This window comes from Cornus florida, unplaced genomic scaffold, assembly GCF_030987335.1.
Source record: "Cornus florida cultivar Cherokee Brave unplaced genomic scaffold, ASM3098733v1 CherokeeBrave_3.0.0_Hap2_Chr04, whole genome shotgun sequence".
Classification (NCBI taxonomy): domain Eukaryota; kingdom Viridiplantae; phylum Streptophyta; class Magnoliopsida; order Cornales; family Cornaceae; genus Cornus; species Cornus florida.
Window position 1 is genome coordinate 88,043,837 of NW_026775574.1, and position 27,766 is coordinate 88,071,602.

The 27,766-nt window shown below is 30.3% G+C and overlaps 1 protein-coding gene across 2 annotated transcripts in view; it reads right to left on the reverse strand.

The window, feature by feature from the left end:
• Positions 1 to 1,265: 1,265 nt before the first annotated feature.
• The window catches only part of LOC132303819 (probable pectate lyase 18), a 37,382-nt gene continuing 10,881 nt past the window's right edge, over positions 1,266 to 27,766 (reverse strand). The window contains exons 1-4 of one of the 2 annotated variants that reach the window (XM_059801249.1): positions 3,018 to 3,130; positions 2,055 to 2,786; positions 1,619 to 1,757; positions 1,266 to 1,487 (exon numbers count right to left, since the gene is read on the reverse strand). In XM_059801249.1, the coding sequence (XP_059657232.1) occupies positions 1,266 to 1,487; positions 1,619 to 1,757; positions 2,055 to 2,786; positions 3,018 to 3,130 (1,206 nt within the window). Of the gene's footprint in view, positions 1,488 to 1,618; positions 1,758 to 2,054; positions 2,790 to 3,017 lie in introns of those variants that run through there. The other variant, XM_059801248.1, reaches the window with a different exon arrangement.

A 27,766-nucleotide genomic window follows, 5' to 3' on the forward strand; every position in this document is an offset into this window, starting at 1 on the left:
AATAAAGCACCAAAATCGTTTCACAAGAGGTAATTTTGTAATCTTATTTTCCGGTGCTGGAGACTTGCCTATTAAATGTAACTTTTTAATAGTTCAGAGGGCCATTTGTTAATTAAGGGGGGGTTTTGCACAATTATAAAATTGCTTGAAAAACCTACACCTACATATAGGTACCAACACCTACAATAAATTTAAAATTTCAAGATTATATAACTATACATAATGAACCCAACACCTACAGATAGGTACCAAACTGGCAAACCCTAAATAGGCACTTGTGCCTGAACATGAACATGGACATGGACGAGTGAACCGAACAGAAACTTCCATTGAATCCAATTAACCCCGAACAGAACTGAAACTCCATTGAAGATGGTGACTGAGATCTCTGACTGATCCAACTCAGTCCCAACCACCAACCAGAAGCTTCAATCGACGAGACCCAGAAGCTCATAACAACCCAACAGCACTGGCGAGTTACAGAGTACGAACTATTTCGGCAACAGCTTCCATTGATTTCGGCGAACACCAAACAGAACTGGAACTCCATTGCAGACTGACCCAATCGAGCACCACACAGTTATATACATTAAACCCAAAATCCACACAAACCCACAGAAGAAGAACATAAGAAGAACATAGAGTGCAACGATCTAAAGAAGGTGAGGGAGAAGGGTTGGTTTTTGGTGGTGCGGTGGCGGCCGCCCGCTGGTTGTGGTGAGGTTAACGATCAAGAGAAGGTGGGGGAGAAGGGTTTATTTTTAAAACTACCTATATATTCCCATGCAGGTTGCAATTAAAAATGGAGCACAATTTTAGTGATGGTGGCAGTTTTCCTTGTATTTTATTTCAAGGGGTACATTAATCAATTCATGGTTCAATTTTCGTCCTTTTTTGCACTATGCAGAAAAAGTGTCTTTCAAAGGTATATATATATATATATGTAAAAATACATCTTCTTCAACTAATTCACAGTGAAATCCGATCCAAACAACAATGAAGATATTAATCAGTAAAAAATTAATAGAATCAAAGCCAAAGAAAGTAAGCCCTAGAAGTACCCTACTCTAAGTACTTTTCTGAGCCTCGATCATATATATTTGTTTTTCTAAATTTCTACTTAGCCATATTGTGGCATATTAATTAAATTGGACAGTAAATTGAATAAACCTAGCTAGGGACGAATTGATCAGCAAAGAGAACCCTTTCTGCATATTAATTAAATTGGACAGTGAATTGAATAAACCTAGCTAGGGCCGAATTGATCAGCAAAGAGAACCCTTTCTGCATTTGAGTGCACCGGCGCTCCCCGTGATCGCACCCACAAAAGAAGATGTTTTTGCACCCATGCTTGAAGCCTTACCGAAGCTTGACGAGGATGCACCACCTGATGTTTTGAAATATGCACCATTCAACATCAAGTCCCCATTTGACCTCCAATTCCAATTCTTCCATTCACTTTCTGGTGCAACCTCATGTTTGGTCACCTGCATATATATATATATAGGTTATAAAAAAATATTCACACACAAATTTATATATATATATATATATAGACACACACACACACATATATGAAGTAATATAGTCGCTAGGGTACTTATAATAGGGTTTTCACCTCTTTGCTGTCTTTGTTATCTGATGCAAGAAATCTGTTGCCTTCGCTGTTGATGGTGGGGTTAGCACTTCCTCCAATGGCATACATTTCCCACTGGGTGTAGTCATTGTTCACCACATGGAAGTAACCATGTCTACATCTGCACAAGTGAAAACAACAATCTCAATCAAATCAAACAATACATGTTCCCACCTAATTACCAATTCATTATCTATGTGTTAGGTTTCAAAATTGACTATCTAAAAAATGCTAGTAACAGCCGCTTACGAGTTTTATAAAAAAGGATAAAGCTTTGGTAGGAAGAATGCAAGTATACAACTTCCGGAAGAATGCAAGTATACATCTCAAAATTCGTTAGAATGAAGAATGCTAATAGAAGAATGCTAATAACAGTCGCTATCAAGTAAGAGTGACTATATAGCATTTTCTACTTTACCTAGGAATTCTTTGAACAAGGCCTTCAGCAAAGTGATTGAAGGCTACAGTGACTTGCATGTTCTTGTCCAGAGTGAAGGAATCACTGTGGCCAAAAAGCATGACCTTATCATGGTGGCTCATGTGATTGTTTGAAAGGGTGATGGCAGTGGATCCATAAATGACATCAATCAACCCATCATGGCAGTTTGAGAGGGTGCAATGGTCCACCCAAATATTGCTCGACCCGAAGATGTTCACCCCGTCACCGTCCGATATGCCCCTATACCCGTAGTGGTGTGGGGAGTCCCTCACCATAGTATTCCCTCCTTGCTTGCAATCATGTATGTTAATCCCATGTATGATGATATTAGTCACGAACTGTATGGTTATGCATGGACCACCAGCAATGTGGACGTTAGCTCCCCTGCCGTCGATCGTCTTGTGCGAGTTCATGATCAGCTCCGCCTTGAGCTTGATCGTCATGTCACGGTCGAAAAGGATCCACATTGGCTTAAACTGGATCACGGCGTGACGGAGTGTCCCCGGCTTAGGGTCCACCGGGTCATCACCGGAGTCCCTGACCACGTAGAACCTACCGTATTTTCCACCAATGGCACCCTTCCCGAACCCGATTGCACAGTCGGCCAGCCTCCGGCGCCTCCTCTCCCAATTGGGGTCACACCGCCAGCAGTCGTCAATCGAATTGCCGGTCCCACAAGAGCCCAAATTCCTCCTAGTGGCATTAATAATACTCCTGCATACAAAAAGTGTCACATATATAAAAAATAAAAATAAAAAAACAAATGGAATGCGATGTATAACAGTAAAAATTATGCATTTTGACGAAGTACTACTAGATGATAGATTATAGGGTGCGTTCTTTAAAAAACGCGACACTACTATTGCCACCATATATATATATATATATATATATATCATGTAGCTTGCATATTGCTAAGACTTAAGAGGTGGAGCCACTTACTGTTGTACTTCTTGTGCTACGAGTTCAGGGTCATGATGAACTGGTGAGGAGGCAATGAGGGATGGAGTGAGGACAGAGAAGAGGAGGATAAGAGAGAGTGAAGGAATCGCCATTGTTGGCTCTTCGGGGTACTGAGAGAAACTTTTAGAGAGAGAGAGTAGGAAGGGATAGATGGGGTTTATAAAGGGATAAAAAAGCGTGCGAAATGGGCGGAAATTAAACTAAGCATGTGGGCTCCATAGCTCTGGATTAGGTTAAGAAAGCTTTCCAAAATGAAGGATTAATTAAATAAGGGTGTACGTATATGAAGTTGATTTGCTTTGAAAGATACGCGTAAAATCAATTATATGTCTCAAATTAATATTTTTATACCATTTGGTTAATTTTTGATTTTTTAACCTTATAAGGGAAATGCAATTAATGCATTTTGTCCTTTTTCAAATTACTAGGCAGTCTTCAAATACAAGTTAAAAATTTCTTGATAAGCTAGAAAGGTAACTATGAAAATATTATATTTAATTTGTTTGACTTTATAAATTTGACAATTAATTTGGGACATAGTATATATGATTTTCGAATAGAAAAATGATATCGAAAATGATATTATTGACAAGTTTAATACCCGATTTAAAACCAAATAAAAAGGACGTCTTAAAATGATATTAGGAAAATGATATAATTGATAACTTTCCAAATAGTTTATTACCTTATAATTTAAAATGGATTCGATAATATTTGACACATAAGTAACTGTATAGACTCGGTGAGGTAATAAGTTTTTATTTATCAGAGTAAATATATAGCATGCCTCAACTAGAAAAAAAAAAATGATATTATTAACTTTAATATCCCTTAAAACTAGATAAAAATATGATGTGGTTATTCTAAAATTTTAACTCAAAAATATGTGCCTTCCCCTTTCTTACCTTTTCAGTTTTTCATACTTAATATATATCCGGCCTCAACTAGGGAAAAAGAATATGATATTAGTTTTTCATATATAGCCGTATCATTATTATTATTATTTTCGTTTTCACATCAAGCTTCATGGTACTAATATATAAGAAGAGTAATATTACTGTGAGTTCTCATTTATAAGATATCTCATGAACTCTCCCTTTTTTGTCATGATTCTGACCACTTGAAAGAGGACTAAACAATAATCTATATCTAAACTTACTATTATTAAAAGTGCAAAAAATTTCACTACGGTACATTATTGTGCTCTAGTACATTAATATGTTTCAGTATATTATTTTTTAATAATAAATTATATGTTTCTTTTTACAATTCAACTTATATGTAAGTTTTCTTCTAGAATAACATAAATTATCTATTTATTATGAGTTTTTATTTTAAACCAATATAAGGTATTTAGAAATTTTCTATAAAACTCAAATTACCTATTTATTTTGAGTTTTTTAATAAGAGAAAATCTAATTAAATAAAGAAATAAATAAATAAATTAGTCTTTCTAATTAGGCAAGAAAATATATAAATAAAATATATAAATAATTTAGTCTATTTAGTCTCCACATCTTTTCAAATTTTATAAATAATATATTAATATTTTTTTAATATTTTAATACAACACAAATTACCAATTTATTATGAGTTTTTATTTTAAAATTAATATAAGGTGTTTAGAAGAGTTTCTATAAAACTCCAATTACGAGTTTTTTTTTCCGAAAAAAGAAATCTATTTAGATTAGGAAATATATAAAGAAAATAAATAATTTAGTCTTTTTAATTAGACAAGAAAATATATAAATAAATATATAAAAATATAAATAATTTAGTCGATTTAGTCTCCACATCAATTCTAATTTTATAAATAATATATAACTAATTTTCTAATATATAAATAAATAAAATATTAGTAAACTAATTATTGGGTTTCAATATATTAATGTGTTTCAGTACATTAAAGTGTTTCAGTAAATTATTTTTTAATAATAAATTTATATATTTCTTTTTAGAATAGCACAAATTACCTATTTATTATGAATTTTTATTTTAAAATTAATATAATGTGTTTAGAAGAGTTTCTATAGAACTCAAATTACCTATTTATTATGGGTTTTTTTTAAAAAAAAGGAAATCTAATTAGATAAGAAAATATATAAAGAAAATAAATAATTTAGACTTCAATATATAAAGAAAATAAATAATTTAGTCCTTTTAATCAGTTAACAAAATATATAAAAAATTTAGACTTTTTAGTCTACACGTCTTTTCTAATTTTATAAATAATATATAAATAATTTTCTAAAATATAAATAAATTAAGTATTAGTAAATTCTTTATTGTGCTTCAATACATTAATGTATTTCAGTATATTAAAGTCTTTCGGAACATTATTTTTAAATAATAAATTTATATGTTTCCCTTTATAATACATAAATTACCTGTTTATTTTGCCTTTTTATTTTAAAATTAATATAAGGTGTTTAGAAGAGTTAATATAAAACTCAAATTATCTATTTATTATGAGTTTTTTTTTCAATAAAAGAAAATCTAATTAGATAAGTAAATATATAAAGAAAATAATTAATTTAGTCTTTCTAATTAGACAAGAAAAAATATATAAATAATTTAGTCTATTTAGTCTTGACATCTTTTCTAATTTTATAAATAATATATAAATAATTTTTTAGTAAATAAAATATTAGTAAATTGTAGTAAAAAATATACGTACTCTTGATTTTGATATTGTTTTAGGAGCTTGAAATACACCTATCAATAATTGAAAATTTATTGTGATGTTCAATTAAAAATTATTTTTTTTTATCTCTTTTACCATGTGTCTCTTTTACCATTTGTCAATTTTATGTTTATTATATTTTAGAATTAATAATTATTTAATTACTTTATTAAATATTAATTTTAATTAAATATTACTCAAAGGCATTTACAATTTTACTAGTAATAATAATAAATAAATGAAACACAACTAAGAGCATCTCCCATCTTAAAACACGGTTTGGTGTAAAATATACACTACCACGTATAATGTGTAATTTTTTTTTTTATCTCCAGCAGTTTGTTAAGATATACAAATGTTGTTGTGTATTTTACACAGGTACATCATATATTTCCTTTCTTCTCCCTCTTTCTCATTTCATTAACGAATCAATTATATATTAACTAGGTTTGTATAAATTATGGGGGTCCAGTCATGTCGTTGGTTGGTTGTTATTGGAAGATTTATTTTTTACATGTATAAAACAAAACAAGTAAACAAACACTGAAACTAAAAATAAATAACTCAAATTTTTTGTATAAATATATTATGACACATTATATTTACACAAAAATATATATATGTATATACGCAACCTACCCTATTGTGGTTTTTAATTACGGAGTATATTTTTAGTAGTGTAATATTACAATCACTTTTAGTTTCAATTTTAAAAAATAGATTCCAGGTTGATGGATAAGTATAAACAATAAAGAATCTGAGGCCGCAACATTACAATCACATAACATACAAAATAGAGTCAGCGTAATTAGATTAAAAATGGCCATATTCCAAATAATTCCGGAGAAAAGCATACAATATTCTTGGAAAAAAGATAAAAAAGCTATTGGAAAGGAGATTATTTTCCACCACTCTACCCCAAATAGTTGTTTGATCCTATAGTTTGTTTTCTTTTATTATTATTATTATTATTATTATTATTATTATTATTATTATTACATCTGTGTTTGTTGTAGCTCAGAGGTTTACTCTGTGTAAATTTGTTGCTAAATTTTTATATACCTTGGTGATCTACTTAGTGTTTCACATTGAGCAACATATTTATTATTTGTTGCATTCATCTAATTGCAACTTGTTTTGACAATAATTTTTCTGAAGTTTGAAGTTGTTGGTATTGTGTCAATTTATAAGGAAACTGATATTGGCGCTCCACCATTCTTTTATCGCGCTACAACTCCCTTTATTATTAAAATAAAAGACTGTATTAATGTTGGCCTTTTGCAGCAATAATGTTGCAACTCCTTATCTTGTGCCTGATCTTATATAAATCTTTCTAATATTAATTTAGGGTTAGAGAGAGTGTTTTGTAGATGAGAAGACATATTAGTAATTTTGTCAAATTTAGAGTGCCATAAGAGAATATTAGAACGTCAATATCAACTCCCATTTAAAATCATTAATAAAGAAATCAATGCAATCCAAATAAACCAAAAAGATAGTAGTTTTTTGTATGGAACTAAACCAGTTTAATTGGTTCTCTCATCTCATCTTATTTTGTTGTTAATGCTGCCATCTCTATATTAATGTATTAATATTCAATAGCTTGGCATTTGATTATCAGTTTTTTTTTAATTTTTTTTTTATTCATTATTTTTTAGAAATTTAAACAAACACACACAACCATGACATTTGATTATCAATTTACGATAATATTTTGATGATGTATTGAATTCCTTTCATATTAATGATTGATTGTCACTCTAGTTTGTTAATTTAATGGATAATGTACTGGCATGTATTAATGGAACATTTGAATTATATTACAATAATACTGGATTGAGGCCTAATGGATAGTCATTGATTTACTTTATGTTCTGATGATTCTCCTCTCTGTATCATATTCCTGTGATTGTTTTTTGTTTATCTATTGAAGTTAAAATTAATAATTGCCATAAGTAATAGGTTTTGGATTGAGAAATTGGTTGCGTGTTGTAATCTAAATTTTAGAGCTTATAGTGTAGTGTAGAGATTTGTAAAACTTAGATGTAAATGGTACTTTGGTTTTTAGTTTTTTTGTCAAGAAACTCACTCCCTTACGAGTCCAAATGAGACATAAATTCTGGACTTTTTATGTTGGAAGCTGGGTCGGAACCATAGGGTTATATCCCTTGATACAAAGTAACCAGATGATTTGAGGAAAAATAAAATAAGTTGGCGGGAAGAAATAAATAGATAAGTTGGATGGAAAAAAAAAAAAAAAGTGACCTAATAGATAGGGTTATATCCCTTGATACAAAGTAACCAGATGATTTGAGGAAAAATAAAATAAGTTGGCGGGAAGAAATATATATATATTGCATGTATATATAAAAAAATTCATATAATGTCCCTCCTGAAATTTTTATTTTATTTTTTTCTTTTTACTCTTTAAACTCGTTTAATTTGCTTTTAAAAAAGTCAAAATTCCCTTTTGTGAATCAAACTCCAATTTTTGCATGTATATTTTTATATTTTGCATGGATGGAAATTTTTTTTTTTTTTACACTTTGTTTTCTTGAATTTATTTTAATTAGAATATACTATTCATGATGCAAATTTTGAAATTTATTTTATGTTGTGTTTCACTGCTCTTATAATATATGTATAAAATTATATAAAAAAATTTGTTTCTTCTGATTAAAAAGTGATGCTTTCGGTGTAAGTCGAAAAAAAATTAATTAATTAAATTAAATTAAAATCTCCCATGACTCAGCCTCATATTTACAATTATTTGATCATTTCCAGCTGTACACTAGTAACACTTGTATCGTTCAAGCTGTTGCCACATTTGCACACGCTTTGCAAGATGGAAACTGTTGCAGCCTGATAATTCAGAATGCGGATGCATTGAGACACGTGTCACGAAGGCAAGTTCATAAACCGCCAGAAGGTAATACAGTACAAAAACACGTTAGCCTCTGTCCAATAAGTACGTTTCACGGAGCCCAATTTGCCTCTGACGTAATAGGCTACACAGTGGGTCGTAGTAGCTGATTAGTTTTTTGCTCTTCAATGTTTAAACCATAGTCACACCGGCCCGTAAGGCTGCAAATAAGCCGAGCTGAGCCGAGTTTTGGGTTGCTTGGGCTCAGCTCGTCATCGTTGGAAAGGTGCTCAGGCTCGGTTCGGGATCGAGCGAGCTTGGTTACGCAGGGCTCGGGCTCGGATGAGTTTCATGAAGCTCGGGTTCGGCTCGGCTCGGACTCGTGTATATACACCTTCCAAATTTGCTTTCCAACTGTGCCTTCTATGCATAAATAAGATGTATCAAATTTAACAAAACAAAAAAAAAAAAAAACACAGAGATGTGTCAAAGATTCGGAAAACATATTTCTACTAAGATCTGCAACTAGAGAATTTTCCATAGAAGGCAGCCAAGAACCACTGCATCTACGATTCTTTTTTTTTTTTTTTTTTTTTTTCTCTGCAAAAATTTCAATTTACTCAAGTAGTAAAATGATTTCCAGATTCAAGAAAGGAACTAATCTCTTACATGAGATCGCATCTAAATCTCTAAGAAAAAAACAAAATACAAATAAATAAATAAAGAACAATTTTCAAGATAAAAATCAAATATTACCAGGTTTCCACACTGTAGTTCCATCTTCAGATCTGTTTGAGAGATAGCTATGTGTTGGTGTTGATCCCCGTTTGAGAGATAGCTATGTGTTGGTGTTGAATCTGTTGATCCGAAAGAGAGAGCTGGCTTGTAGAATATTATGCGTCTTGTGGTTGTCGTGTTTTTAGGGTTTAATTTGATCTCTGAACTCAACGGCTGAGATGGTGAGATGAAAGGATTTAACGCAATAGCTGAGATGGTGAGATGTGGCTGAAAAGATTTATGTTGGGCCTGATTAATAAAAAGATGTGAGTTGGGCCTGATTAATATATATATATAACGAGCCTTGTTCACAAGCCTATGCGAGCCGAGCCCAACGTTGTTTGGGCTCGGCTCGTTTACTAAACGAGCCCATAAATTGGGCTCGAGCTCGGCTTGCTTGCTTAACAAATGAGCCCGAGCCGAGCCCGAGCTGTTCATGAATAGCTCGGTTCATTTGCAGCCCTACGGGCGCGAATCCCCTGTTCCTAACCTACAGTCCCAGCAGTTCAGTACCTAATGCCGTGTTTGGCTTGACACAAGAAGGAAAAAAAATAATAATAAAATACGAAAAAGAAAAGTTAAAATAAGTTGAAAATTTTCACTTTCCCTTTCTTCTCTTTTGGTTTTGTTATTTCCCTCCTTTCCTTTTCGTTTTATTCATTACTTCTTTATAATTTCTTTAATCCAAACCCTAATTCGTCTCTCCTTATTCCATAAAAAACATATTCCTTTTGAGGTAAAGTACAGCCACACCCCCTGAGGTTTGGCAAAAGGAAACTTACCTATTTTTTGGACAAAGACACCCCCTGAAGGTTCAAAAATAGATAAAGACACCCTTTTACCTAAAAAATTGACCAAATTACTCTTTGACAATTTAGGAGACTTTTTTAATTTTAAAATTTAATAAATTGGACCAATCTACCCTCATGAATAATTTATGCACAAAAAAAAGAGTAAAAAAAAAACTTTATATTATTCACTTTTTTTTTTTTTTTTTTTTTTTGTTAATTACTTTATAAATGTCCCAACTTCTTAAAAATGTAGACGTCTAAAATAATTTTTTGATTCAATATATTTATTTCAAATAAATTATATTTTGTTATTACTTCTTTTCTTTTTCTTTTTTATTTTTAAATTAAGATACTTAATTCTTTTATCTAAAAAAATTAAACCAATCTCTTTTCCTTGAAAATAAAAAATAGGGTACCAGTATAACTTTATGCATCTTAAATTATATATAAAATATTATGCATTTTTCAGCATAAAAGAAAATAGATACCAGTATAACTTTATGCATGCCTTTGTTTTTTTTTTTTTTTTTCCCTTTGTTTTATTATTTTTTTCCTTTATTTTATTATTATTTTTTCCCTTTTATGTTGGAAAATGCATAATATTTGATATATAATTTAAGATGCATAAAGTTATACTGGTACCATATTTTTTATTTTTAAGGAAAAGCAATTGGTTTAATTTTTTTAGATGCAAGAATTAAGCATCTTAATTTAAAAATAAAAAAGAAAAAGAAAAGAAATAATAACAAAATATAATTTATTTGAAATATATGTATTGGATCAAAAAATCATTTTAGACGTCTACATTTTAAGAAGTTGGGACATTTATAAAGTGAACAATATAAAGTTTTTTTTGGTTATTTTTTTTTATGCATAAATTGTTCAAGAGGGTAGATTGGTCCAATTTATTAAATTGTAAAGTTAAAAAAGTTTCATAAATGGTCAAAGGGTAATTTGTCAATTTCTCATGTAAAGGGGTGTCTTTGTCCATTTTTGAACCTTCAGGGGGTGTCTTTGTCCAAAAAATAAGTAAATTTCATCTAAGTGTCCTTTTACCAAACCTCAAAGGGTATGGTTGTACTTTACCCTTACTTTTGAATTCCTTTTTTATTTAAAACCCTAATTCATCCCTCCTCTATTTTTACTTTTTTATTTTCTTTTTTGAATCAAAACCCAGTGATTTCTTTCCAGAAATTGGTGATTTCTTCAATAAGATTCTCCTCTTTGTCTACAGGAAAGAAATCTACAATAGACCTGAACTGGTTCTACAATTAACCTAATTAATGCTTGATGGTTGGTAAGTCTTAATTCATGTTATTAATATAATGCATTTAATAGTATTGTTCATTATTTGTTCAAAATACAGTGAAATTTTTATTTTGAGCTGAACATTGTAGATTTAGAACTTAATTTATGATTATTTCATTTATCATCTGGCATTGCAGTGAATCTAAAATATTCCATAATTGATTTTTTGAACTGACTTAGCTTCATTAGGTACCAATGTGTTATCCAAAAATTTTGGTATTAAATGTATGCGGCAATTACACATTTCATAGGTTATTATTTGATATTTATGAGAAAATAAACTCAGATTTATGAAAGTAGCTGGTCTTTGTTTTTAATTTTCTGCAGTATTTGTCCCAAGCACTCACCAAGCGTTTCCTACGCTCCTCCTTATTGCTTACAAACTCCACATTCTCATCTTTAATGCAACTTACCACAAAGGTGGAAAAATAGTACTTCATTTTCTTCTCATCCTGTTTTTTGTTTAGAAGCGTCGAAAAACAATCAATTACCTATAAGAAAGGAAAATCATATATTAAGGAGAAAAAAAAAAAAAAAAAAAAAAAAAAAGCCAAATTGAACATGGACTAAAAATATGAATGAGGGTTAATATTCATGTAATCTACTCACAACATTTGCCACCCATTCATCACCGAACATCATAAGAACGTCAGCCCGATTTAGTTGTGCAGCATCAATACTTACCAAGGTTTCACTAACATAACAGGAAAAAAAAAAAGAAAGTATTTATGATACATTGAACAAAAGATTAAGCATAAAAAAGGGCATGCCTAGAAGCTATCATAGACCATTTTATTCATTACTTACGTTTTGTCACGGTCAGGGGCTTTGACATATTTCAACAATATTTTATCATCAGTACTGAGTCTAAATTTTTTCTTAAACTCTGTTTGGTCCCAGGGAGAGCATACATATTGTGACATACCTCGTTGACGACCAATAACAGTTTCATTGGGGACATAATCACAACTTCTATCATGTATAATCAATATCAATTATTAATTTAAGGTAATCATAATAGGATAAATGAAAATATGGTTGAGCATTTAAAGAATTATACCTGTAGGGATGTTTGAGAAATTGATATCCTTTTGTGCCTCTTGCACAACATTTAACCATCTTCAACACCCTCCCCTGTTGCATTATTACCCGTCCCAGCATGAGCCATGTATTGGTCAGTATTTGAGATACTGGTTTCGACATTTAATTCTTCTACATTATTAAAGGACCTTTGAACTTGGTCAAAATTGTTCAATCTATCATCAACTCCACATTCATAGTCAGATTCAACAATGTCATTTTCATCAATGTTTACTTCTTCACCACTTATTACATGAATCACCGTATGGGGATCAGACGAGTTGCTTTGCGGATGCATATTCAAATGCTCACCACTTTCGTCTCCAATACTTGTGTGACCTAAACTGGTGTTACCCTCCACACTATCTTTCCTTCATTTCTCCCGTCGCCTTTCACAAATGGATTGAAGTCTCCTAAAAATTTGGTCAGTATTTTGAAGTTGCATCTTAATTCTTGAAAGCAGCGCTGCAGACATCAAATAACAGGTTAAGAAGTTGCGATCTTATGACAATAAAAACAAATATACAAAATAAACATAATGTAATGTAAACTTGATAAAAATAATTCATTTATTAATGGAATGTATATTTACCTCGTATTCTGAGTCTGAACTTGTATCGGTAGTTGGATTGGTCATACGAGATGTAGAATGTGAGGGTGACGAATAATAATCAGTGATAGGGACTTCATGACCACTTGTACAATTGGTTGTGGGACGAGCCTATCAAAAGTGTTTTATACTCGGTTATATAAATGAATACAACTATGAAGGTGTATGCTTTAATTAATTAAAAATTAAAAACTCGGATGAGATATAGTAAAAACTACAAGTACGAAAAAAAATTAAATTACCTGACCATGTCCAAAGCCTCCCATTTTTTCCTCCCATTGAAGGCGTTTCTTTACATTCTGATCTGTCCAAAAACTCATAGATTGGACATCCCCTTTACCAGGCCATTTCACATCAACTCGGATGAGATATAGTAACTGAATTCAATGACATCAAATAATTAACATATATACACTTGGCCTGAGATATAGAGGTTTAAGGAAAAGCTTTTCTTTATCCAATATACTATGTATTTTAAAAGGTAACATTCAGTAAAAAAAAAAAATTATACCTGCAGAAAAATTAAACAGCCTATCCAAGTCTGTCTTTCTTTTTCCCGGCTTTTTCAGGGGTTCAACCAAATGTTTATAAATATAACCACACCAATTGTAAGTTTTAATTGAATCGATTTTGTTCACAGATTCAAACCCTCTTAGGTGGGCATTACTCCGACCATTTGGCCGAAGGATTGTTGCACATGCAAATAGAACAAATGCTTGCTTTAAATCGTCACCAACATCAAGTTGTGTAACCTTGTTTTGCAAAGCATTTATGTGCATCCCTCCCAGATTATGAAATCCATAGTTATTTATCCATTCCGCTTCAACATCAGAACCTTCCGGCACGTCCATCTCTCCACAAGGCAAGCCAAAGATAAAATTGACATCATGTGCCGATACAGAGATATATTCATTATGGCCAACTCTAAGAAGACCTGTGTGGCAGTCGAAGTTACTAAATATATAACGAAAGAGGTTACGATCCAGACGCGAGCATTTCAAGTTCAGCAACTACCCAAAGCCAATTTCCTCAATCGCCTTGATCTTCTCAGCACCAAGTTGGGATACACATTTGACAAATTGATCAATCGAGCATCTGTGCCAATGATTCTGATTTTTCTATGGATAAAATTTCAATTAAAGGATAAATTAAAAAACAAAAATAATATAAACAATGGAGCATGCCTCAAATAATTAAACAATAATAGGAGGGAAGGGAAAGCAAAATGACATAATACCTTTTGTTTGGGGACTTGTTTTGGTGCATTTTTTTTTCCCTTTCCGCTTCTTCCTTTTCCTACTCATCCTTGAAATGTTGCTATTCATTTTCACTCATTTTATTCCAAACTTTTCCGGCATTTTTACTGATTTGTGCATAATCAAGTCTTCACCAATCCTTGGAAGGGTTTTTTGCTTTGCACTTATCTTGATAATATTTCCTGAAATTATAAACACAATGAATAATTACAAAATTTAATACATTTAAATTTTTCTAAACTTTATTGTTTTATTACATTGCCACTTTGTTTTCCATACATCAACATATATATCACTAAGATAAAAACATTGGTGTAATACATCACTTTTAAAAATATATATATAATTAAATCAAGTTTTCTAAATAAAAAAAAAAAAAAAAAAAAGTTAAAATTAGTACCAAGGATCTTGATAACATTACTTGATAACATCACACTCCACAAAATAAGTCCAGCACAAATAATTTTGCAAGTGCTTTTTTAAATGGGCACGAATCCTTTGACGTGCAATAATGAAAAGAGCCACATCTTATCTTTCTTTCTTTCTTTCTTTCTTTTTCTTCCAAATATTAAGAAAACATACACTTAGGTATAGATTATTTAAAATCTTTGAAAATTTTTGGGTAAAGTTTAATGTTAATTGCCACACTCACCACCTTTACCGTCAAAAGAAAAAATTTGGCAAAGTTTATTATTAATTACCACACTCAACACCTTCACCATCAAAATAAGGTATTCACATAGTGCTGAAAAACTAATAGTCACACATAAATCTAACTCAATTCAACATGGTGATGTTATATATATATTTATATACTAATATATATTCAGTATCTTAGTCTCAAAGTATTCTTGTATATATATACACACATACATATATATATATATATATATATATATATATATATATATATATATATATATGCATATATTGAGTTATTATATTTCTTTCTAATCAATATATATTCACTACCTTAGTCTCAATATTTTCTTATTCTATTTCTTTCTAATCAATTTTTGTATTAATTAAATCAATAACTTCAATAAAAAATATATATCAATAACATAATTTATCATTACAAAAAGAATTTTTTTTAAATAATAACAGAATACATGAATTTTATAATAATTTGATCTCATTGTCATTCAGGGTTTTGAAACTATACGTAAATTTGAAGAAGCAAGGTCCATGATGGCTTGCAGTTCCTCCCTTCCTCTTCAGTTTTGAACTTCCTACATTGTTTTTCAAACTCTCATTCTGTCTCGATCGACAAATAACCTTTCTACGCTTTAAATGAGCTCCATCTTCAATCTCATCGGCACTACTTGATGATTAAGACGGAGAACTGGCAAAAGGAGAGTATGAAGCATCATCAGAATTACTTTCACTATCTAAAATAATTCTTTTTTCCATCGCGTTTGGATACATTAGTCTGCCTTTTTAGACCGCATTTGGCCACATCTTTTTTTTTTTTTTTTGGTTCATCTCCTTTGGCTTTTGCTGCATTTTTTCCCTTTTTTTCAGCGCGCTTGGCCACATGCTTAATCCTTCCCATTTGATGTTCCTAGTTTATGAGTTCATAATGAAATGTTGCACTTATAAAAATAGAGATCATAACAAGACTTTAAATAAATTTAGAAGCTTAAAAGTTAAAAGTTACAAGCTTAAAAGATCTTATTATTTATATTTTATTTGAAGTTAAAAGTTAAATTTTATCATATCAAAAAAGTATTCAAAAAAACACAGTCACGTGTTAATTTAAAGAGAATTTTGAAAGGGATTATGAGGTATGTGGTTATCAACAATTTTCACTTTTATGTAATTATTTTTTTAATATTTCGAAGAAAGAGAAAAAAAAACAGATGTGGTTCTTTTTGTAATTTTTTTAAACATCAAGTATTTTGTTTGATACGAAAGTAATTGGAACACTATAAAAGAATTCCATGATTCACTTTTAGAAAATAACTAAATTTATTATTTCTTTGATACATGGGAATAAAAAAATATATATATATAGGCTATGACTATTTTCATTATGTTTCCAAAAATAATGAAAAGAGCCATATCTTTTATTTTTTCTTCCAAATATTAAAAAAACATACACTTAGATATAAATTATTTAACATATCTTTGATTTTTTTTTAGCAACGTTTAATATTAATTGCCACATTCACCACCTTCACCATCAAAAGAATATATTTGGTAAAGTTTAATAATAATTGCCACACTCACCACCTTCACCATCAAAAAAAGGTATTCACATAGTGTTGAAAAATTAATAGTCACACATAAATCTAACTCAATTAAACATGGTGATGTTATATATATTCAGTTTCTTAGTCTCAAAGTGTTCTTGTATATATATATATATATATACACATATACATATATATATACTTATATATTACCTAAGTGGTGATATTATCTTTTTACAAATGGTGATGTTACTTTTAGACTCCTATGATGTTACTTATAAATGGTGGTGAAATGTTACTTATAAATGGTGGTGTAATTGTCAAACACAGTTCTTTACTTTTTCAAAGCAAAACTTTTTTTATTTTTTGTTTTTTGTTTTCTATAAAGATTTTGCTTCCCAAAAGTTAAGAGAAATACTTTCAATATCTATGCAAATGAAGACATTGTATAGAATTGGAAGAATCTTTACTGTAATCCAAGTGATTTAGCTTTTATTGTAAAGTTCTATGCTTTCAGATTAGCCTTAACTATATTTATGTATTTTATGCATTTATGATTTTTCAGAATATTCGTAATTATGTCTATGCTTTTATCTGTGTTTATATATATGTGTGTGTGTGCGATGTAGAAGAAAATTAGCATTTTCTTACTTCCTTTTGCTTGGTTACCTATGGGTTATGAACATTGTGATTTTCTTTTAAATTTTTGAAGAAATATCATGGCAGGGGTTATTTATATATCGACTAGAAAAAAGAAGATGATTGTGGAAAATGGCGAATCATTGGATCCACTACATGCTATGCTTATTTGTTACCTATACAATTAAAGAGTTAAATAGTTTGTTATACATAATATTTGAGATTCAAGAAGTTTTTGAAGATGAAGAAATGATCAGGAGGTGTGTTGATTATAGCTCTTACTATGATCTTGTTTATTCGATACAGCTACATGGGACGAAACCAGCCACCAAAGCAGTCAGCATATGATTTCTTCAATGGCCATCCAACCAATGATTTTCAGTTAAATACTACTGATAGTGATAATTCCGCTCAAGCCATCCAGCCAATGCTTCTAAGTTAAATACTACATTAAGGGTTTTTTTCCACAAGATTCACAATTCATAATGCGAGAAAATATATTTATTATAATTAGTGTTAATGCATCCAAGTCCAAATGGAAATAGATGAACACTAATAAATCGTAATTTCAGGAAATGTGGATGAATTTATTTAAAGTATGCCATACGAAAGGAAATATCTTTATAGGAGACGGCTTTTTAGTAGGATATAGGAAAAGATCATAGAGGGTATGACATGGTGCATGGTGGACAGAGTGTTGGGATTTATATGCCCTAGCATAGCAAATTCCTATCTGGATTATAGTGACATAAGTTCCTGACGTTTCTGAAATATTTATGTTTTATACAATTGGTGAATTCAATGTATTATGTTTCGATTCATTATAGAATTGATAGTGTCCACTTGATTACAAGAGATATTTATATATGTATGTGATGGCGATCAATACATGAATATAAATAGTAATTATAAATGGTTCATAGTCGGTAATTATGGATGGACTCATAATTAATTAAGACTTAAACTGGATCCGCGTTAGGTTGAGATATATTGCGATAGCCGTCGTATGCAATTGCTCCCTATCATCGTCATGTCATTTGACTCTTAAGCATGAGAAAAGTATAAACTCTTTTATTAATTAATAATTACTTTGATTTGTTCGGCGGATATTTCGGGATCCTTAGATCGACACTTTGGGTAATTATGTAATTAATAGTTAGAGAGTTATACTTTCAATATTTACATCATTGCTACTTGTATTCATTTTGTATTGATTATGGTTGATCACAAAGTAAATTTGAAGGCCTTCATATGTTTTTAGACAAAATGATTTATTATATATTTATGTATTTAAATTATTATTTTTGTCAAATAAATATTTTATTGTGATCAAGCCAGAAATAATCAAAAGTACCAAAATAAATATATTAATTAAGTAGTCGGATTGATGGCTTTATTTATCCGATAATTAATTATGTATAGAGGGGTCAAAGTGCAACATTGACTTAGAGGTTATTTATTATTTAATTGGAGTTCAATTAATTTTTTTTAGTGGAGTAGAAATTAATTTATGAATTAATTGAATTGGGTCCATGGACGGGGCCAATTATTAATTCATTATAGCCAATAAAATAATAAGCCCAAATGATTCTCACTCATAGCCCAACTTGATATTGGAATCCTATTAGATTTGAGACATGTATATTAGAGATTGAGAATGAGTTATTATTTCCTTTTCTTTATCTTTATGTTGCCTATATATATACATGGTCCATGTATATTTTAGTGTGATTTTGATGAGAAGGAAAAATGAATATATTTTCTCTCTCTAGAAAATTAGGGTTTATGTTCTCATCTAATGGAGGCTCCCACAAGCTTAATTTTTCAAGGTCATTCATGGAGGCTTATGAGTGATTCCTAAAGGTAAAACAATTACCAAGAAGATGGAGATATAAGGAGAAGGCATCTTGCTAAAGGATCTATAATAAGTGAAAACATTCACTTTAAAGGAAAGAATTAAAGGTTTACTCAGACCTTTAATGTAAGTATTCAATCTATTAATTGAATGATACATCATATTTTATTTTTGCATAAAACTTGTCTCTATGTGATGAATCAAGATCTATGTTTCAAAATCCCTCAAAAAGTTTTAAAACTTGCACGTTTCTCAACACATAGATAGTAATGACAATGGGGACACTATCCTAGACTTCAGTGGGCTATGATCTTGTGATAGTGATACATATTTTTGGCTAAAAGAGATTTATGTTTTATATCCTTTAAAATTGGATCAAATGGGTCAGTTAGAATTTTGTTTTAAATAGAAGAACTGATAAACTAATGTGACAAGATTTTAAGGTTACACCAGATTAGAGTATATATACATATGAACACACCTTTGTATGCTTATGATATCCATAAAAAATCTAATTAAATTTGATTAAATGAAATTAAACATAGACAATGCTACAAGTGACTCACCTGTAATCTTGTTGCAAATTTGGACCTTTTTCCATAAAATCTTAGCTTTATGGTTTTGTTGCTCTCTGCTCTCTGGATCAAATGGGTCAGTTAGAATTTTGTTTTAAATAGAAGAACTGATAAACTAATGTGACAAGATTTTAAGGTTACACCTTTGTATGCTTATGATATCCATAAAAAATCTGATTAAATTTGATTAAATGAAATTAAACATAGACAATGCTACAAGGGAGAATCTAATTTGGTTTGTAATAGTATAACCACAAACTTAAACACAATCGTCATCTTTCATGTCCTCCCTATAGTTAAAAGAGACATAAAAAAATGGCACTGTTTCAACTATAACATGCATTGATCTTAGTTGAAACAAACCTAAAAAGGACATTGTTTAAATTTTGACAAAAGGAGAGGGCTGGGGTGGCAATTTAAAAGGAAAAATAAAATAAAAATTATGTTTTATGCACAACCATACTCTCACCCAACTCCATTTCTATTGAAGCTCCATCATCTGCCATACCTTTGTAAATATAACTATTTGGATTACGCTCGCACACACACAGAGAAGACTGTAACTCTATGAATGATTTTAATCATCACAACCACCTTAGTATTCTTGATTAATCTGAGTATTTAAAAATTAACAACAATGTGAGAGTTTTATTACTGCTGATAGAATTCCTCTCAAGAATAAATAATGAATTATGTTTAAAATATTGTCAAGCAGAACTAAATAATCCAACCAAAATAATTATAGTCAATATCATTGACATTCTCATCTAGATAACACAACTCACTAGTTTAACAACCCAATTCGTAACATTCTCAGGAGATCAAATCTGATTAAATGAAATTAAACATAAACAATGCTACTAGAGACTCACCAGTAATCTTGTTGTAAATTTAAACCTTTTTCCCTAAAATCTTGCTTTATGGTTTTGTTGTTCTCTGTTTGAAACCCTTGCTTGAATTTAAGGTTTGTGGGTTGCTGAAGTTGATACAGCAAACAAAGATTTGAACAACACTTGTTGCGAAATTGGACCTTTTTCTTCCCTAAAGCTTCCAATTTCAAGGTTATGTATCCCCTTGAGTTCAAGATTCTTTGGATGGCAGAAAAGGACGTTTTATGAGTTTAGGGTTCTTTGGATGGCAAAAGATGAATTTTTGTTTTGTTTGATGAGTTTAGCTTTTTGTTTTGTTTAGGGATTGTGTTGATGACTCATCAATTGTTATTTCTTATTTCTTTTTCTTTTTTTAATAAAAAGTTCTCTCCGTTAAGGATAACGGATGGACCCCACCTCTTATATTATAACTACAAAATACGTGACCAAAGCAACGCCTCAAGAATGTGGACTGTAAAGGACCGCATGGTTATAAACAGCAGAGGATTTGTGCCTTAGTCACACAATTTGTCTAAAGTGATCTCGCTTTCAAGTTTTGTATGTGAATTTGGGATTGAATTCGTACAAAATTCGAGAATTCAATTTTTACAATCCACAAATTTGTTTTTTAATTTATGATTTTCATAGAAATTGACTTTATACAGTTAGAGTCTTACTAGAACACCTATATTACAATATATGCATTTATTACTTACACTATTATTCAATATATAGATAATTACTTAAACCGTGTGCCTAGCTGTATTATAAATAAACCACGCATCTATTAGTGAGAAAAATTAGCTTATTTATTACATATATATCATTAATGGAATAAATCCTAATGAATATATTTATATATGGGTTTAAATAAATAAAAAATACAAAATATATATGTCATGACTTTATATAATTTTATTTAAACCTAATATACAGACGCTTTCAAAATAATTTTAGATTTTGACACTTTCGCGATCTAGCACTGGCACTCGCTTTATGTGACTTAGGTTCAAACATGGTTAATTAATTAGCTTTTTTTTTATTTTTCAGTGGGAGTAATTTAAAATTTTATTGATATAAAGTTTAAAAAAAAAAAATAATAGGTATATAATACCAAAAAAATAAAATTTTATTTTAGTGGGGGATATGGTTTTCTATAGTTTTGAATGATAATTATATTGTTTGCTGAGAAGAAGAAAAAAATTAAAAAAAAAAAAAGGTGTTGTTTAAGTATCCCATATACTTATGTTTGGGAGCATCAAATTGGGGGCATGGATTTAGAATTAAAGAAAATTTAATACAAATTTTTAACTAAATTTTTCTCAATTTTAAATCCAAAACAACGATTTTGTAATCCAAAACATAACAATAGAGACAATGAATATGTGGAAAAAAAATTAATAATAATAAAAATAAACTCACCTTAACTGGGATTTTGGAAGGTTTTAAATCCCAACTTCAAATAGTTATCAAAATTCATCACATTCAATGTCTTTTAGGTTAGCCGTACATATTAGCATTGTAATAATACTAAAGAGCTTTTCTATTGGTGCAAAACTCACATCAAATCAGGTTGTATTTATTTTCAAGAGTCGAGCTTTGAGTATAGCTACGACAGAGTTTGTGCCTGCCTATAAACAAGTTGATAGTATCAGGTCTCTACGGCGGAGTTTGAGTTGCTTTAAGAGACCTGATACTATCAACTTGTATATAAGCAGACACAAACACTCGGCCGTTGCTTTTAGAGACCTCGACAAAATATCAATACTACAATTGAAAGCGAACTAATTGAGATTAACTAGGTGTTACAAAATATCAATACTACAATTGAAAGCGAACTAATTGAGATTAACTAGGTGTTACAAATTCAGACGAATTCAAAGCTAGCTAATATAAACTAATGAGGTGGTGGGACTTGCCCCAAAATCGACAGAGACAACACCTGACCGGAATTCGGCCTAATTTTTTTTGTTTCTTTTAATGAAACTATGGATAAAAGTTAATCTCCTGATTCAAAACGCACTATGATGCGTGAATATATTTGATTTACCAAAAACAACATTATTACTTATATACTCATTCTTTCTTATTTTTCGTAGCTGGGTCAAATGTGTTTAATATTGGTACTTCGGTTATGGTTTATCAAGTTTTTGAAATTATGAAATAATTAGCCCAAGTTAGTTCATTTATTTCGACATAAAATGTATTTATCTAAAAGCAATCTAAAAATTATTTTTCATGTAAACTATAGGGAAAATTACATATAAATGGAGTCAAAGTTCCATATTTACTTAGAGGCTGAGTCAAAGTTCCATATTTCTCTAAAATGGATTGCTGAGGTGGCACATGGTTTTTTACTGTTTAGAAATTGTGGTGCCTAAAATACCCTTCCACGAAGGTACTACTTTTTCTTCGAAGGTACTACTTTTTTGAACTGAAGGTACTACTTTTTGGCGTCCAGGTACCATGTTTTTTAAACACCCGCGAAGGTACTACTTTTTCTCTGAAGGTACTACTTTTTTGAACTGAAGGTACTACTTTTTTGCACTGAAGGTACTACTTTTTTGTTAGGGAAGGGCATTTTAGGCACCACAATTTTCTAAACAGTAAAAAACCATGTGCCACCTCAGCAATCCATTTTAGAGAAATATGGAATTTTGACTCAGTCTCTAAGTAAATATGGAACTTTGACTCCATGTATATGTAATTTTCCCTAAACTATATTGCATGAGAAAACTATTTTCCATTTTTTTACTTTTCTACGCTTTGTTAAAAAATAATAATAATAAATAAATAAATAATTATATAAGTAGGTACACAAACACGAGTATAAGCATTTTATATCATCTTTATATATATTGCCAAGTATGCTTTCCCAAACAAAAGGATTCATAGGCATGTGTGTGAATATGTTTAATATATCTTTATGTACAATCATTTGAATTTGTATGTATATATATATATGTATATGAGCGTGAATAGACGTATACTATTGTACTTTTTTTGCCTTTTTTTCACAATTTTGAACACGTGAGTTTCTATTGCAATTTCAGAAAATGTTTTCCTTTCAAAATGTGTAAAATATTTTACAATCAATCAAACATATGAAAATGCTAAAATATTTTAAACATAAACAAACAGACCTTTGTCGAAAAAATTGACCAAGCTCACTAAAGAACGATAAAAACATTCTTTTTAGAGAGAAAAACTTAACCGACAATTCAATGCTAATACAAGATGATCAATGAATATTTAAGTGATTCAAAATCATGTGACCAAACAAGAATATAGTCATTGTGTATTGTTTAGTCGCATTATTTGGTTGGCATGGATTTTATAGGCAAAATAATAGAGTAATGGTATTTTTAGAATCGAATGATGTGATAATTATTGAAATAAATACTTGAAAAAGAAAGAAAAAAAATTTATGGTGAGATCCAAGATTGGGTTTGGTCGGGACTTTCTTCGAGTATTCTCACCTTCGATGAAAGTACCTTCTGTCATAAGGTATCGGATATTTCGGGATAACGGTTATTAAATACTCTCACCCAAACAAAATACTCAAATTTTTACTATGGGAAGAAAGGAAAGAAGACACCACTAGAAATATGCCTATTGAGCACTGATGTTTTGACCGAATATATATAACCGAATCCGGTGAGGATTTGGAGTGAAAGTAAGCCCAATCGTGAATCTCACCATAACCATTCACCAGATGGGGAGCGTTTGGATCTCCATTCGGTGATATTTGTTTGGTTACTAAAACATTATTGATATCTATTTTACTTATCGGTTAGTCACATTATTTAGCTAGCCACAATTTTAGACTTGGATCCCGTTGCACAAAACAAAATGATATTTTACCATGTGCATCAAAGAAAAGTTGGGTCTGTGGCTTGCTGTACTGGAAATGAGAAAAAGGCCCAAGAATACATGAGCCATATATGGATTTGGGCCAACAAGGTTGTGAAGCCCAAGAATACATGAGCCATGTTGGGTTTGGGCAAAGAAGGTTTGTGAAGCCCAATAATACATGAGCCATGTATGGGTTTGGACCAAGAAGGTATTGAAGCACAAGAATACATGAACCATCTTGGGTTTGGGCAAAGAAGGTATGTGAAGCCCAAGAATACATGAGCCATATATGGGTTTGGGCCAAGAAGGTACTTGTATTTGAATTACCCCCACCATGTTCGGTTGGGTTGGATTTTAAATATTGATAAATTAAGACTCTTAGCATTCATGGCAAAATTTATTTATTTTTGTATGAAATTGAAGTATTAAAATTAAAATTGAGGAAATTAAAAAATAATAATTAATAACATAGAAATAATTTTTTTTCTAATTCTACCAATTCGAATTCTAAAACTCCAATTTTATGCAGCCAAACGCAATTAAATCACTTTTAATCAAACTTTACTTTTTGTTTATTTTTGATCAATTTGAATTGTTATGTTTTAATATGACTGCTTTAATATGGAGTATGGACACTATAATGATGTGACTTGTGCACTAATTTTCATGCTATAAATTAATCATGATAATTTAAAACATATGACAAATTAAAACAAATTTTTAGGTGGATCTCATGATAGACTGTCACTATATATATAATAATATAGACTAATACATATATGTTTGTATACAGTTATATTATATTCATCCTAAAATTTGTATCCATATTTTGATATTAGAATGCCCCAAAATACATGTTGAAACATTTCAAGAATTGATGTACAATTTTTTATAACATTTTCATATTACCGTTTTGATATTGACAAGTGCACTAATAATAAAATACTCATTTGTTTTTAATAGGAATAAATTTAGAAATTCACGCTTATCACTACAATAAAAAAAAATATATTAAAAGCAAACTACTATTAAAAGTTAGATTTTATAGTAGTAGTAAAAGTTGGTTTTTAATAAATCATTCATTTTGCAGAATTAACACAACTGTCCACTAAAGAGATTTATAAAACTGTTGATGGATATTCACTATAGTAAAATTTGATATAAAGAAGACATGACAAATACAAAATACTACTAAATTTGGTACCTGTTAAACCAAAGCTTTATCTTTCATGCCATTCCAACATTTGCAAGAAAGGAGATTTTAATTTTCTGGAGTGTAATCAAGGTGTCTTTCATGTTGATCCTCTTCTCAGGTGAATCATTTGAACAATCCAACGCCAAACCAAAGATTGATGATATACATTGCTCCTTTACATAGAGATGGACATCATCTCTTCGTATCAGATTGGTGTCCACAACTTCGACCATTGATTCACCCAATGCTTCATTCACCCAATGCTTCAAGCTCTTCTCTTCATAAAACATTTCATCAGTCGACTTTTTTCTCGTGAACATTTCCATCAACATGATACCATAACTATAAACATCAAATCTTGTTGACACTCTTCCTTCCATTCCATACTCCATGCACCACATCAACATTATTTTTAAAAAATAAAAAATGAAAATACAATTAAAAAAAAAAATAGCAAGTTCAAAAATAAATACGAGAACTTGAATCAATATAAGTAACATAACCTGGTGCCATATACCCAATTGTTGCTAAGGTTATGGTTTGTGCCATAAAATCCCCATCCCCTAAGATTTTTGCAATATCAAAATCAGCAACATGTGCAATCATATCTTCATCAAGCAGGACATTGCTGGGTTTCAAATCACAGGAAATAATGGGTGTCACTTGACCATGATGTAGAGCTTCCAAGACTGACGCAACATCTATCATTATGTTTAGTCTTTGTACGACATCCAGAAAATAGTAGTGAGAATACAATCACTTGTCAAGGCTACCATTAGGCATGTACTCTAGTACCAAGGCTCTGAAATCTATGTTAGTGCAATTGCTGATGGTTCTTATAAGATTTCGATGGCAAATATTGCGTATCACTTCACATTCAACATCAAAACTGTTGAATGCTCTTTCTAACTGCGAATTGAAAACCTTAATTGCAATATTCATCCCAGCTAAAAGCATTTCTTTATATACTAAACCAAAACTTCATATACCGAGAAGGCTGGCTTCATATTTGATAATTACCTTTTACTATTAGAATTTGTAGTATTGGTATATTAAATTTGGAAACAAAAAATAAGCAGAGAGTTGTTTTGTATTAAAAGGAAACTAAATAAGTTGGTTTGAAATGTGACATTTAGATTTAATCTAACTATCACTATAAAAAGTGTAAATAAACTCCTCGTGGAGCAACAAGAGATTACTACTCTTTAACATATATAAATTCATGTCCCCTTAAAATTTTTATTTTTTAAAATTATCTCTTATATTTTGTATTTTTTTTCTCTTTTTTACATTTTAATTTCGTTTAATTTCCTTTAAAAAAAAATATCAAATTTTCCTTTCTGAACCAAACTCTAATTTTTTTCCCTTTCAAAGGTCTCTCTCTTTTCTTTCGTTTTATTTGTTAATTATTTATGTTTCTTAAACTACTTATTGATTGACATATTATTTTAAGTAATTTTTTTTTCTTTGCCTCTTTGTTTGAAGAATTTATATTTATTGTCATGTTAAATTTTTTGTTTTGTTTACGCTGTTCCAAACAATCACCCCAAAAGAAAACGATCTTCCTTATGGGTTTAAATGATTGATTTTCAGTTTTGTAGCAATCATTTTGTTTTCCAAACTAAATTTGCATTTGATGTGATAATTTATAGTCAAATCACCAACTAAACTGAAAATTACTCCAATTTAGAAACTCCTCTGGTAACTGTAATAATTGTCACAGTGGTCCGTCACGTGATGCTATCAATATGTAATATCATATCAATACTTTCTTTTATTGGGGTTTATGTCATTAATCATTGGACCTCCAATAATTGAGAATGCGAGTTCACGCTTTTTGCGCATCAAATTATTGAGGCACGGATCTTCCAAAATTTCCCTTCCTATTATCACATCTTCGCTCCAGCTAGAATGTCGTCTTCATAGTCTCACCCTCTTTGTTGAGTATTTATTGAGGTACTTCAAATGTACATGTAACATAAAAAATCCTTGATAAGAATGTACCATCCTTAAAATATTATTTGCACCCACTCGAATAGAGTTTATTATTGGATTCTTAGCAAAATACTTAATAGTATATGACAAAACTAGTGAACTTCTGCGATCAACAACACTGATTAGTTTTCCACTCTTTATTATTGCAAGCTGCAGGTTTGAATGCTATCAATATCTATTTT